This window comes from Apodemus sylvaticus, chromosome 1, assembly GCF_947179515.1.
Source record: "Apodemus sylvaticus chromosome 1, mApoSyl1.1, whole genome shotgun sequence".
NCBI classification, from domain to species: Eukaryota; Metazoa; Chordata; class Mammalia; order Rodentia; family Muridae; genus Apodemus; species Apodemus sylvaticus.
Genome location: NC_067472.1, coordinates 21,344,213 through 21,359,662, shown reverse-complemented (window position 1 = coordinate 21,359,662; position 15,450 = coordinate 21,344,213). Strand labels below are relative to the sequence as shown.

Sequence of the window (15,450 nt, the reverse complement as noted above, 5' to 3'; positions counted from 1 at the left end):
ACCAGGCCCGCTATAGTTATTGCAGTGATCTGGCCAAGGGAAAAAAAATGGTTACCAAAGTACAAGTGGCTGGGTTGTAAATGAAGTTTGAGAATGGGACGATGGATTTGGACAGGATGGAGGCACAGAGGAAGGTTAGCAGGGGTAGCAGGCCTGTGGAATGCCCGAGATGGAGAATGGCAGACTCTGGAAGACAACCCTCTCCCAGCCTGTCTGAGGCCCCGGTTCACTGCCTAGTGCAAACTACTACTTGGAGGAGAAAGACAGGCCAAGTGGGAAGAGATTTGAGGTTTTTCTCTCCAAGGACCCCCTGTGTATACACAGCAGACTACCCAAATGAGATGTCAGTTCACAGCCATGGGGTGGGTGCAGGGGAGGCGGTGGAAGGGGGCAAGGACTGGGATGTGAGCTGAGTTTTTGATATGCTTGATGTCGGGAGAAAAACCAAGCACCTCGCCACAGCAGAAAACACACAGTCCCTCTTAATCTTCAAATACTAAACACTGTGCTTTCCCACGCTTTGAGGAGCAGGCTGAGACTTATACACATTTCATAATGTTTCCTTTTGGCTCTTGAAGACACAGAATCATTATTTTTGTTATCAGAACAAGTAACATACTTTAATCAGTTTACCGAAGAGCACAGCTATGCTACTGAGAAAGCAGTGAGGGTGGAAACCAGGCGGCCACTGACTTAGAACAAAGAGGGCAGGAACAGGGGTGGGGCTCACAGGAAGGACAAACCAATGAAGGGCAAGAACACAAAGGTGCCACGCAATTCTGAATAAAGTTTATTAAATAATATGTACAGCAAAGTAGTAACTCAACATGTCTATCAAATCAATCCACTGCAATAAGGAAAAAAAATAAATGAACAGAAAAACCTGTGTCTGCATCGTACATGCGCTTGGTGTGACGATTTAAATGCAATACTTTCCAGGGTTACAGAGATCAGTTTTAGTTTTTCTCAATAATATCTTTTTTTTTTTGTAGTAACCTATTCCAGCAATATGACTTAATACTACTGCAGATAAATAGAACCGCAAAAAAGAAAACTAAATGATATTATAGTTGTCTTCTCTTCCCCGGAGAAAAACTTGAGTATGTTAACAATTTTCAAGGAATATTTTTGTGCTAAAAGTCTGCAGGTGAATTAATTGAAATTCCTTCATTTAAATAAAAGTAGGGGGAAAAAAACCTTCATGGCTCCCTCATTTCACTCCCTTTCTGCTCAAGTTTTAAAAATTACTTTTCTATACAAGGTAGGTACATGGGCTACACAAAGTTAAATATACATTACATATTTACAGTCCCACTTCTCAAACATGTGATTTTTTTTTCTTCTTTTCCTGATCCCAGAGAGACTGCAAAAGGTGAGTAGTTTGGGGCTTGCCTTTCCCTGGAAGCACGGCTAATATATCAAAACGAGTTGCACGGCATGTCGCCAATTAGTTGCGCTTGCTGTTAATAAACCTGTATAAACATTTCAGCATAAAAATAGGTACTTTATATTACTAAATGTCTGAAGACAAAAGAGCAACTGGAAACCTCCCCTCTTTTTTTTTTCATACGTCGGAAGTGGGAGAGATTTTATTGAAGATGGCATACCTGGATTTGGAGAGGTGCTCTGTGCGAGGCTCACGGGGATGCACAGGTGGCTTTTATAAAATGGTTTTATTTTCTAGCTGTATTTAAAGGGGGTGTTTGACATTACCTACTTAATCAAAAAACACCCCTCAGGAAATTTAGATACAATCGCACTAGTCATGGTTGGCATCTAGGAGAGAGGGAGGACCGCATTCCAAAAGAGTAAAAAAACGTACATAGGCATTTTTATTTATTTTTCCTATGTTCCCTTGCGAGGGGCAAAGTCAAAACAGAAATCAGTGCAGCAGGCTGGGGAAGCTGAGCTTGCAGAGCAGCAGCAGGTCACAGACTCATCAGGTCTTTCTGCCCAGGAAGCTTCTACCCTTTCCGTTCCGTTCCATTTCCCCTTGGGATTCCCTCTGTCGGTTAAAAAGGATGTTTCCGGGAAGAGGCAACACATTTATTTCCCCATCAACCATTTATATTTCAGTGTGAATCGATCAGTGGCAGTTTCTTTCCCCAAGAGTCTCCTCGGAGAATTGTGGCTGATGGGTGTGATGGTTTGAGTGGTGGTTGGGAGGGGGAGAGAGAGTTAGGGCCCATTCTATCTAAGACAGCAGGCAGTCAATGCTGCTGACCTGTAAAGACTCCAGACTTTGGGACAGTATAGTGGTTAGGGTGATTCTGAACTACAGGCAAAGAGCCAGGGTTCCAGTATGCCCCTATCACCTACAAGTCCTGGTATTTGTGACCTGGTGCATGTATTTGTGGGTAGGATACCAGACTCTGGAAAAAAAAATTCCCAGTATTTGCAGACATAAACTGCCCTCTAGGGTCCCCCTCAGGAGAAATGCATCCATCCCTTCCTCTCACACCCTCTGCACGTATCACAGTCTCTCTAGATTGGGCTTGTCCTATGTTGTCCACTTAGCTGAGGCCCTGCAGGCTCCGCTCGAGGAACAGGCCACACTTATCCTTGTGCCAACTAGGGATCTAATAGAGTAGCAAAGTGCTGACTAAACTCCCAGGGGTCAAAGGGTCCCCTCCTCTCAACCAGGGCTCACAGAGGACAGACTCACAGCTGCCACCAGTAGGAGAAGAGAACTGCTGCCCCATACCATTGCACCAGGACTCCCTGGCCTGCGGTGGAGAGGAGGAAGGGGAAGGACCAGAGAAGACAACATTCTGGGTGGCAGTCAAATTCCACCATAGGCAACACAGCAGGCACAGGGTCCCTCCTAGGTCGGGAGTGTCTTACTCACAGTGCACCTGTAGTCAGCTTGCATCTACGTGCTAAGAGACCAGGAGACCTAGGAGACTGGAACCCAGGCTGTATTCCATGGGCTCAAGTGTATCAAGCCCATACTAAGCCAGAGAAGAAAGGCACAGCCAACTCTGGCTAGCCAGTGGGAGTGACCAGGGAAGGTACACACTCCAAGCGACTTCCAGAGCCCCAAGGTGCCTGGTTTAATCATGAGGAAACACAAATGTAACCCATCTGCCTGGCCACCTGCCCCCAAGCTCAGGACAAACATGACATGGCTTTCTGTCTGAATATCAGGGCAATGTTACCCAGAAGGCTAAGTGTTAGGGCACCTGATCTGCCTCCATTTCTTCACCTGGGCCTCATCCAGCCATGGCGTTGAAGGAAAGCAACCACCCAGAGCAGCCTCCAGCAGTGCTGAGGTCTGCTGGCTCTGGGAGAGCCAGGAGTTGTCGACGATGCTCAGGCTTGGGGCCCGTGGAACACGGATGGGGACTGACTTACCTAGCCCTAAGGGACCCCTTTGAAATGGGAGTGGGTAAAGACTGGGCACAATTTTTTTCCCCTTTGGCTAATGTTGCTCACAGACACTACTCCAGATCAGATTCCCCAAGCAGGAGGGCTAGAGCAGCATCCAGAAGCAGCCATGTAAATACAGATGTCTTCAGCAGATAGTTAATCCCTGATACACAGTGCGTTTTAAACACACGCCTCTGTTCTTCTCTTTGAATGCTTTCTTTACCAACTGTGTTAGTTTTCCTACTGACTCCATATTTAAAGAGACAAGTTCATGAGTGATGCTTCATCCTCTGATAAAAAATAATCTCTGTGCTTTTCAGTCTTCTTATAGATACAAAGGTTTTACATAGTTGCCTGGAAAAGTACCAAACTGCCGCGTCCTTCTCGAAGTGCCTGTAAGAAACAGAACAAGCGGACAAAAACAGACAGAAATGAGAAGACACATACATGAGTTCAGAAAAAAATGCTGGGGACTCTGTACAGTCCCCCTTGGTAACAACCTCACACTGGGATTTGCAAAGCTGTATCATTTGGGCTCTAAGATGATGGGGTGTGGGGAGGAGGGACCCAGGCTCAGAGTTTAAGCTTCTCAGGCCCCAGAGTGTAACAGATGTTGGGGGCAGAATCTGAACCCAGGTCTTCTGACTCCATTGTTCTTCCCAACACTCTGTCCTTGCTGATGAAAAATGTTGTGCTGCTAAATCCACAGTAGGCCACTTCTGAAAATAACTAAGCTGTGCAAGGAAGACACTCGGCCTAACATATTTCCTTCGGCTAGGACTCCTGCCTTTCCTGGAGAGCTGGTGTCCCTTCCATGGGGGTTGGAGATAGAAGTACTCCTAGAGGAATCTAATAGCAAATTTATTCTCAACCTCTCCTTTCTCTCTGTGTTCCTCTCCTCTTTTTTTCTTTTTCTTGAAACAGTCTTGCTGTACAGCTCAAGCTTGCCCAGACTATAACATCCCCCTGCCTCAGCCTGACTCTTTAATAGGACACCCACTCACCGTGACTGAGAACTGAGAGAGAATATACACCAGCTTCCAAAGACTAACTATGAAAACAGTATAAAAGCCGGGCAGTGGTGGCACATGCCTGTAATCCCAGCACTCTGGGAGGTAGAGGCAGGTGGATTTCTGAGTTCGAGGCCAGCCTGGTCTACAGAGTGAGTTCCAGGACAGCCAGGGCTACACAGAGAAACCCTGTCTCAAAAAAAACAAAAACAAAAACAAAAACAAAAAAACCCCAAAAAACAAATACAACCCCCCCAAAACAAACAAACAAAAAACAAAGAACACAGTATAAAATAGATCACTAACAATGCTCTGTGCTCAAAAGATAATATCCAAATAATGTGGATTCATTAAGACACCAGAACCGATTTAATAGGTTTCTCTTTACTCTTTCAGTGTGGCCTGTCTGAAGTTTTCGGTTTTATCCTTGGCACACCTACTGTCTCTCTGTGACTGCAGTGTGCTCTGTGGCCTTCAGCTTCCTGATAAGACTGTCTTTTGTAAAGAACGCCACAGGAAGGCCTGGCTTCTGGGAGGAGAGGGTATTTTCTAGGAGGCTGGTGAGGCCGGAACCTATGTGCCTATCTTCCTGCTCATGTAGTGCATCACCGTTAGGACCACTCCCGTCCCAACAGTGCTTCAGGAAGTTTCTTCCACAGAAATCAGACAGATATGGGGTGGGAAGAAGACAGAGACTGAAGCTAAGGGCAAACCAGTGACTGCGTGGACAGAAAGGAAGGGAAGCAGTCGGCGGTCTGATGTTTGCTATCAGAGTGACTTTGGAATAGTTACCTAATCCCACTGCCCTTTACTTTCTGAGTTTGTCAAATGAGGCTAATTCTGGTCTTGCAGGAGTCTTTGTCAGAGAAGGAAATGAAGGCGTATCAAGCATATTGGGCTGGCAGCAGAATCTCTAGAGACACTGACTCTTCTTTCCCTTTCCTAGAAAGGCAAATCTTACACTGGTGCATGCGCACACGCATGTGAGTGTGAGTGTGTGTGAGGTCTGCGATACTCAGGGGCAAACCTAGGCCTCATGTTTTAAACAAATGTCCTACCACTGAGTCTTGTCAAACCCTCCTTTGTGTTATTATTTGAGCTGGTTGCTTTTCTTCAGGTTATTAGAAGCCTAGAATAAATACAATTATCTTAGGAACATTCACACTTGCCTGACCTTCATGGCGGAGACCTAGTCATGTTTTGTCTCAGTCTCTGCCTCTCTCTCTCTGTCGGTGTCTCTCTCTGTCTCTGTCTCTCTCTATGTTTCTCTGTCCCTGCCTCTCTGTCTCTCTTCCTCTCCCTCCCCTCTCTGGTGGTCTTTTGAGGCAGGACTTCTGTGTATATCCCTGGCTCTTCTAGAATTCACTCTATAGAACAGGCTGACCCTGAACTCAGAGATCTGCCTGCCTCTGCCTCCCAAGTGCTAGGATTAAAGGCGTGCACCACCACTGTCCAGATCTTGTGTTGTTTCTTTAGAGCTTTAAAGGTGGACTCTGTAATACTAAAGGCATATACACAATAGAAATATAAACAGAACCCAGTTAACAGCAGTGATGAATGTGGCACTGGGTCTGTCATAAACTCTGGCATATCTTGGCTTGAGGCTCTACTCCGTGACATTCATGCGACCTTGAGGTGAGTGGCCCAGCATTCCTGAGGGCTGGAAGATTGCTTATTACATGTCCCATCATCCCTGGTCCTTCTTCCAATACAGTACTAGGAAGAAAAGCATGATGGCATTCTTACCAACAAACCATCCATCGTCACATTTTTCCATGACATCAACAATATCTCCATCTCGGAGTTCCAACTCATCATCGTTTTGGGGCACATAACTATATAACACTTGGTAGCTACATCTACAAACCAGAGAAAGAAACAGTGAGTGACTTAGTTGCTGACAGGACTCGATGACCATTTACAAATCCTAACACTGTGAATCTAACATCAACATAATGTTTCTGATTTAATGTTGAAAACATTTTACTGACTATTTCTCTAGCAGTTTAGCATTGGAGAAACTGCATTAAATTGATTAAGACCGACACAGGTAGGGGGATTTCTGATGACCAAGTAATGGTTAATGTCATTTAGGTTTTTTTTCCTCATTATTATGGGAAACGTTTATTATCTACAGCTTCTTCCTAACCTCTATATACTTTACTGCCTTTAAAGTTAACCACACCCCTTTTTACAATAGGATAATACAGGTAGGTAATTAAGAATAATAAGCAGTTATTCAGTTTCAGGATTGTTAAATCCTGGTCATAAATGTTAGAGAAAAAAAGGCAATTATAAAAACAGGTGATAGAAATGCACAGGTAAAAAATGTATAAAAATGTACATTCCTGGCCCGGTGGATTGGCTCATGCATGTGTTCTTAGCATGTAGTAAGCTGAGGTAGGAAGATGTCATTGAGTCTAAGGCCACTCTGTGGTATACACCGAGATCATGGCTTATAGAGTTAGAACCAGATGGATCAAGGACACCACAAGCAAACTCAGAGACTCAACAAACCTGGCCTCACAGGGGCTTCACTAAACTGAAACGACAGTCAGGGAGCCTGCACCGGTCTAACGTAGGCCCTCTGCATATATGCTGTAGTTGTATAGCTTAGTGTTTTGTGGGACTCCTAACAGAGAGAGCAGCTATTTCTGGCACCTTTGCCTGTTTTGGGACTCAGGGGACAGATAGAGGGACTGGGGAAAGAGGAAGGGAGGGAAATCTGGTATCTAGATAAAATATGAGAGAATAAATTAATAAAAATATCAAAAAACCCAGAACAATAATAATTAAAACTAATATAGCACATTCCCATTGTCTTGCTGTGGGGGCCCTTTTCTGAGCACCCCGAAAACTTTCTGCTTCTGCTGCGCCCAAGGGTAGCTGCAGATAAGGTTTTGTTGACTTGCTCTTTGGCCCGGGACGTCTGGTTTGTGCTGTTCCGTGCTCCTGATAATAGTGAGGCTCATTGTGAAAGTGGCATCAGCTCCAGCACTACGGGAGAGCGTTGTCATTCCTCCCTCACTAAATGCTTTTTGGGGGCATCTAATGTGCGCCACCAATGTCACAATTCAGAATATTCATCATTTGAAAACACCACAGTAGCACCAGAACTCTGTAAATCAAATACCATTTCCAGTAATGCCACTGAACCCCAATGTGGAATAAGGGGGACTGGACACGCGCACATGGCACTGGCTGCCAGCACCAGCAGGCTCGTGCTGCGCGTCACACATAGGATACTGTTTTCACCACTTGTCCCAATGTGTTGAGATTTTTGGTGGAAATCTCGGTGCCAGTGGGAAGGTCTCTAAAGCAGAATGGAAGAGACGAGGATAGGTCTCAAGTTGGTAAGTGAATACTTTTGTCTCCCTGTTTCTGTATTTATTTCCTACCTAGCTTCGATTCCTACAGCTGGCTGCGTAATACATGTATGTTCTTGCTAGCTTCTGAAATTGCCCAGCCCCTTAATTTCCACCATAACTGCTTATATGCTCAACTGCTAGAGCACGTTAACTCTGCTTGTCTGTCTGCAAACGGTGGAGACAGACTGGAGAAAATATGCACTCTCGCAGCCTCAGTTCCACTTAGCTCTAAAGGTCCCTTGTAGCTCAGAAAAGTCCCCAGTTGAGTTCTTTTGTTGGTTCTGGTACCATACTCTCAACAGAGTGTCTCATATTCTGTCTTCTACTTTCTACAAGACCTTAATCTTCCTCCTCTCCTGACCCGAGTCTGTCTCTCCTTGCTGTCCTGTCCCTATTACCTTCTGCAACAGTACTGTCCCCTCTCCCGGCTGTGCCCAGCCCTCTTTCTCCTGTTAACAGCCTCTCACATGGATTGATCCATTCTCTCACCTCCTTCTTTAGCACAAATATGTCGAAGACTCTGCCCGGTCTTCAATGTCCCTTGATCTACAACCTCCCAACCAACCCTGTCCCCCAAGCATCATGGAACTGATTCTTCAGCCCTTTCTCATGGCACGCCCATTATTGTTACACCGTCAGCAGTCATTTCTTAGGTTGCCAGAGAGAATGCCCGGTGATCCTTTCCCCTTTTCTCCTCCTGGTCTCTGAGAGGCAGGCAACACTACTGGCCAGATGCTACGAGCTCTGTTTTGAAAAGTGAGCATTCCTAGACCCGTGCCTGTCTTGCTGCTCTTCCTTATATTCCTTCACTGACTCTTTCTCTTTTCCAACTCTCTGTTGGTAATCTTATGCATTTCCATGGTTACATAGAGTCACTCTGCTCTAGCTAAGGCTACCATGACTGAATTCCTTTTTTCCTAACCTACATCTATGCCCCTTGTTTTTGAATCCCAGGATCCATCTGCTGCCACAGTTATCTCCCCAGAACAGGCACAATCAACATACGACTCACTTTAAAAGCCTTCAATGGCTTCCTGGTGTCTGCAGAATAAAATCCAAACCTATCTCAGCTCCAATCTAGAATCTGGTCCCCACCCCAACACCTCAACTTTCATCTCTAACCTCACCTCCATGAAGTATGTGCTGGCCACACAGGCCTTCAGGGTCTCCAAACTACCCACTCTTTCCATGCGTGTTTCTCAGAGCGTGGTTCAACTCACGTTACGTCTTCTATGAACAGAGTTTTCTACTATGTGTATAAATAGCATGTATCCAAAAAATGTTATGAATGAATGAGTGAACGAATCAACACTGTTCATTCATTTCAGCTCAGAAGCAAGTGTTCCTTTCTTTCTGTTCTCCACAGCATTGATGTTGAACCTGGTTAGCACAGGATTTATTTCTCCTTGTACAGTAATTAACTCTTTAACCATCCGTCTCACCCAGGAATTTTATTTACCTAGCACCTATCTTCATGGCTGACAGGAAATATGCTCTCCCCTAGAAATACCCAAAGAAGCGCGAAGCAATTACCTCATCCTCCCGCCCCCAAATAGCTGTGATGTCAGCCAACCATCCATTTTCCACCAACAACATAAGAACCAAATTTCCCAGCCTGTACTTACAAATCCTGTGAGGGCTGACTCCTGTCTGGGGTGACTCTTCGCTGCTGGGCTTGAGGTTGCTGAGAAATGATTAAAGATGATTTATTGTCAGAAGGGGGTACCTTGTGATGCAAGTCAAGGGGATGAGAGACAGTGCTGCAGTAATGAACAGATTTCTCGGCAATGTTTATGATCTCATTGCAAACCGCTTCCTGTGAGGTGGCCCCGCGGTATCCAGAAACCCCCATAAAACAGTCAATGTGGGGACAAAAAAAAAAAAAAAACAAAAAACAAAAAGAGAGGAAGAGATGTAACATTCCAGATGGAGCACGTAAGTCCAGGGAGAAAACAGAGTTGAAGATCCAGGTTAAAAAAAGAGAGAGAGATTCCAGTGGTGGAGTGCAGGAGGGTTCCAGGTAAGCATGGAAAGACAGGTAAGATACAGAGGAATTTGGCATTTAGTATGACTATTTTGAAAAGGCAGCAGCATAACAACCTGTAATTAGTGAATAACTGTTACAGCTGGAATAACCTCTGGCTGCAAACGCAACAATGTATCCCCCCCGTCATGCACTAGCACATCATTCAATCCCACCTGCAGGCAGGGTGGAACTGCTCTAAATTCCTCTCCTTTAGAGGCACAGAGGGTGGCGGAATCCCTGGCTCTAGTACATCAGTCGTGGGCTCTTGCAAACCACAGTGGGGTGTTTCCCAGGAGTTACTCTGGTCTACACGCTGCAGTCAGTAAGGGTGCTCTTTAGGAAAGCCACAGTCTTATTCAACAGGCATCTTACCACATAGTTCTTTTCAGATTCTGTGAGATCAGGTCCTGCGCTCAATGAATGATGAGAAGGCTGTGATCACCAAGCAAATCATAAGGGAGACATTTTAGCAGATGTCACATTGGAAAGGATTTAAAGAAAAAAGCATGAGCAAATACACGTACCACACCACATTCAGATGACACCAGATATTTGCGGCCCACGGCCACTGGGTTTCCATGACAACATGGCAGATGCACAGGAGAAAATGCAGATGTACAGAATTAGAAGCAAACATCCAGCGATGGAATGGGAAATGGGAAACGTGGTGGGAGTGAGGTGAGGACAACACAGGGTCCTCGGACTGGCGGGAGACACAGGGAAGGGCCGCCTTTAGGAACAGAACTGCCGCACCCCCTCACCCTGCACCCCCATACCATTCGGAATCCTCTGATCTTAATGAACATGTTTCAAGGAAAGAACTGCTGTATCCAAGGTGGTTTCAGGTTTTGGGTAATGGGGCACCAATGGTGGAACCATCAGAACCACCACCCTGGGGCACTCACAGAAACTGAATAATAATTACACTACTACTGAGATATTCCTGGGTAATAAAGTCTCAAATAAGACCATGTCCTCAAAAGAATCTATGCATGCCAGGCAGTGGTGGTACACGCCTTTAATCCCAGCATTTAGGAGGCAGAAACAGACGGATTTCTGAGTTCGAGGCCAGCCTGGTCTACAGAGCGAGTTCCAGGTCAGCCAGAACTACACAGAAAGACCCTGTCTCAAAAAACCAAAAAACCAAAAAAGCACAGCAATGAAGCGTCTCATGTCACAGCCCAGGCTACGTGTGTTGATGCAGAAATGAGGCCATGCAATGAGTTCACGCAGACCCTCCTTTTAAGCTGGGCTCCCATGAGGAGGTCAAGCCTCTGCTGGGACAGTTTTGAGTCACCTTCTCCAGGGAGGACTCAACTCCAAGCCCTGGTTAAGTCTCACCAAATGAATACTTTCAAGTTCACCTTTGGAGTCGCCCTCCAGGGAACCTGTGATGACGACAGCTGCCCCACTGTCTTTCAGAGGGGCTCTTAGAAATCTTTTGTGCAGGCCACATTTGTTTCAGAGAGAGCCAGCGAGACGGTGAGGTCACACAGGTGGTCTCCTGGCTTCTGCCACTGTCCTTTAGGATCTCTTTCACACACCTCCACCTTCCACATATCCTTTATCAGGTGTGCTGACGGACACAATCTCCAATGAACATGAGGAGACAGGCGGGATGTACTGATCAAACTGTTCTCCTAAAAATACATGCTCCGAGGTGGGTTCCGCACGCCTCGGTACCACACAGCTCACCAGGGAGAGGTGACCTGCTTGGCTGTCCTTTTGATCCCACCACTTCTCTGTTCTTGTTCATCTCCACTGTAGACGCCCTCACCTTGTAGCACGCCTAGAACAGCAGCTGCATTAGAAATCTCTTCCTGGTGGGTTTTAGTTTTGGGTTTTTTTTTTTTTTTAATGTGTACAAACATCTTGCCTGCATGTATGTCTGTTTACCACATACATGCAACACCTGTGAAAGCCAGAAAAGGTCATCTGATTTCCTTGGGATTGGAGTTAGCGACTGTTGTCAGCCATGATGTGGGTTCTGGGAACTGAGCCGAGCATGCACCCCTGGAGGAGCAGTCAGTGTTCCTAACTACTGGGCTATCTCTCCAGCCACCCCTCACTGCCGCTTTTGAGATGCTCCTTCAAGTTCTCTAAAAAGCCCTTCTTAGTCTCTATCACTAAAACCTATCCTCTTGACCTCTACTCCGCCAGTAGAGGAGTAGAAGACAAAACCGAAGGGTCCTCTCATGTCGCTGCTTTGACGTCTAGGGTCCTTCCAGCCTTTGCCAGCTGGCTGGAGTTAACTCTGTGCTTCGAGCACCAACCACCCTGCTCCTGGGCAAAGCTTTCATGTGACAGAGGAGGAAATGGACATTTCCAAGCATATGCTATGCAGGTATTCAGAAGAATGAAGCTACCCCTGCACACCTTGTGTGTGGGATACTGATACAGCGACTTGAGAGAAGAGACAGCTTTCTAAAGTGAGTGCTGTCCAACAGTAGAAATGGCTATCTGTCTGAGTGATGGTGGCATCATCTCCACCAGCCACTCAGGGTACCAAAGAGCAGTGTGTCATCCAGGACCTATGGAAGCACAGACTGTGACTTTGTTATCTGGGCTGTGCCAGACTCTGGCCATTGCTAAGTGCTGAAGCCACTGCTGACCCTTCTTGTTCTCAGCCTGACTCTGGAAAGCAAGAGTGCAGAGGACCTCAAGCTAGGTCCTCTGGCCCCTGTGTGCCCAAGACTGGTCTGGGTCATACCTCATGACACCAAAAGTTCTCATTAAAAACAAATAGTCCAAATTCCTGTTGGTGGCTTGATGGCCTCAGGCCAAAGCAATACAAGAGGAATATGGACACCTCTTGGGATGGTGTCCACAGCTTAGAAAAGTATCCTTGCTGTGGTTGGAACCAATCACCTAAGAAATAATGTATGGCTCCATGGATCTGAGAACCAAACGTGGTAATAAGATGGAGCTGCTATTTATAAGCACAGCACAGCAAGGTCTAATGGCTCCCACCGTACTTTATTTATTTATTTATTTATTTTACAAACTTTTGACTAGGAGAGGCGAGAAGAGGGAATTTTAAGATCTAGTGAGACTGGGGACTTGTACAAAGGCTCTGGGTGCAAGAGCTGAGCCCCTTTGGGGTTCTCACATGCCCCTCCCCTCCGTCAGGCTAAGATGGCTGGCTGACGTCATGTTACCAAAACCAAACCTCTACCTCTTCTAAAAGGAACACTCTGCCTTCTCTTCCTTAATGTTTTACCCCAGGTCAGTGGTTCTCAATTTTCCTAGTTCTGTGACCCTTTAACACGGTTCCTCATGTTGTGGTGACCTCAATCATAAGATTATTTCACTGCTACTTCAAACCCAGGAGCGACAGTACTAGAGGGCTATCTGTGTCTCACTTAGCAACTCCTCTGGTCTCTGGCTACAGCCAGAGCAGAAGATAATCATCATCTAACTCTAACATCCACAGAGTATAGACGGCCCCATTCCTGAGAGGTAGAGAAGTCGGGTCCCCATTTAGTGCTAGATAAATGAAGGAAGTAGTAGTGGAGGTAAATATTATCAGATTCTGTTTCTTCTTGTTTAGATTTGGTAAAACAGCTCATACTGCTGGAATGTAAATTTCCTAGGATGGGGAGAGCGCCCATGCAGCTGGAAAGCCACCGACATCCATTACCTGGATCAGCCCTTCCCGTGGAAGGCTGTTTACCCTCAGAGGGTTTTCTCCCTCTAGGCACATGTTCTCGCTTTTCCTGTCCCACTCTCTAACACGTGCCAGCTCCGCAGTGCCTCCTCTGAGCCTGCGCTGTCTGAGCCTGTGCTGTCTGAGCCTGCGCTGTGAGCACACGAGTTCCAAGGATGAAGTGCAATGTGCTACAAACTGAAAAACAGACACTGGTTCTCAAAAACTTGGTTCAAAATAAAAAGTTGTAAAATAGATCATTAAATAATTCCTACTATACTGGGTGAAAGCATGCATTAAAATGAACTCGTGTATTCTGCTTCACTATGGCTGCTAGGACATTTTAAACTGTCTGTGCCTTCCCTCAGAGTTTCAGAGTCTACCTTTCCTTAAGCCTAAGAGCAGATACATGTTCTCATGGGGACCCGGCTGGTGCTGAGAATAAAGGGAGCATGAGCTCATGCTACATACATCTCGGATTCGGTAGTCACATTCCAGCTTCCCATGTGCCTGGAAAAACAACAACCAGTCCACAGCGCAAGGCAAGCGCGTGCACACACCCAAGCAAGCACACACTGCAGCCCTTTCCCCTCCCCACCAGTCGTAAGCAGGAACTAGTTGCTGGTCCAGAAGCCACTTTCTCTGGACTCATGCAAGATAGGGTGTTCTTTTCATTTCCTCTAAAAAATGCTGTGTGTGTCTTTGCTGTTTCCCTGTTGTCTGTCTTCAGCTTGGAGTCTGTCAGAAATCTGACCTCAGCTTCCCTGGAGCTGTTAATCCCCTCAGGACTCAGAACGCACCTGGTTCTCTTGCAGTTACTAAGCATCCTGTTCCAACTCTGGGGGTGTGCCAAAGGCTAAAGTCCAAAATAAGCTGCACACGTGCTAGAGAACCTGAGGAGTGCATGGGACAGACACCCAGTCCCTGTGTGGCCTGGATCCCCACACGGCCATCAGGAACTGGCTATTCTGGTGATGGGCCACTGTCCCCGAGTCTCTGAGAAAGCATTGCTCTAGTTAAGTCGTACCCTGTGTGTCCTCTGATGTAACCTCGCATTATGTAAGCTACACTGGCCTCCTAAGTCTTCTGAACAAAGATTTCAAATTCCAAAATAAGTATCATAATGTTCAGCCCTAGCTCTATGACTAGAGTGTGCCCAGCTCATGAATTAATAATTAGAAACACAGTTGAAAGGAGGCACCTCCTCCACTTGTCAGACCACACCCTGCAGACAAAGATGAAGAGCTCATTTCTGTAAACTCTGGAAGTGAGCTATTGCCCAAGGATAGTGGACAAGATTGACTGTTTACGGGACACAGGCAACTCTGGGAACAGAGCAGGCCTGGACGACCCTCTCCTGGGTTTTGGTTTCAGGAAACTTCCAGAGAACCAGCAAAGGGGCTTCTGGTTCCACTGAGCTCTCCTATAACATCCGATGGGAAAAGGGTGGCGATTTCAGTATAAAGCTAGTTATTGGCAAATCCTTGGGCTCCCAACAGTGTGTAATCTCCTTGGAGAGCACCCACGGGTGGGTCTCGGTACACACGGACTTCACCGTAATTTAAATCTGTTTCTAACGGTCAGGAACACTCAGCCTTCTCACGTCAGGCCTTGTCCACCGTGCTCATCTCTGTCCTATGAGGAGAGATGGCAGTCGTGTGGCTCAGGTGTGAAGAAGAGCTGAGGGCCTTTCCAGAGTACCTCACACCGGTTTTTTTTTTTTAGATTCATAACAAAAGAAAATAAAAAGAGACAGTGTGTTGAGTACAAATTCCAGGTTTTCTAATATTTTTTTTAAGTTTAAGATTATATTAGTGCAGGGACGGCATGTGTCATGGAGTGCAGGTGAAAGAGGGTAACTGTCCTTCTACCATGTGGGTGCTGGGGATTGAACTCAGCCCACCGGGCCTGGCGGCACCTGCCTTTGTTACCTACTAAGGCATCTTGTTGGCCCACAAATTTCTAAATTCTTTTTTTGGGGGGGGGGGATTTGTTTTTTTTTTTTTCGAGACAGGGTTTCTCTGTATAGCC

The 15,450-nt window shown here is 46.1% G+C and overlaps 1 protein-coding gene across 9 annotated transcripts in view; it reads right to left on the bottom strand.

Moving 5' to 3' along the window:
- Positions 1–767: 767 nt before the first annotated feature.
- Sorbs1 (sorbin and SH3 domain containing 1) overlaps positions 768–15,450 on the bottom strand; it is a 223,078-nt gene continuing 208,395 nt past the window's right edge. For 6 of the 9 annotated variants that reach the window (XM_052186356.1, XM_052186365.1, XM_052186314.1 and 3 more), the window contains 3 exons: positions 9,373–9,431; positions 6,126–6,238; positions 768–3,762 (listed from right to left, as the gene is read on the bottom strand). In XM_052186356.1, the coding sequence (XP_052042316.1) occupies positions 3,695–3,762; positions 6,126–6,238; positions 9,373–9,431 (240 nt within the window). In that variant the 3' untranslated portion in view covers positions 768–3,694. Of the gene's footprint in view, positions 3,763–6,125; positions 6,239–9,372; positions 9,564–10,145; positions 10,206–15,450 lie in introns of all 9 variants that reach the window. The other 3 variants (XM_052186305.1, XM_052186324.1, XM_052186298.1) reach the window with 2 other exon arrangements.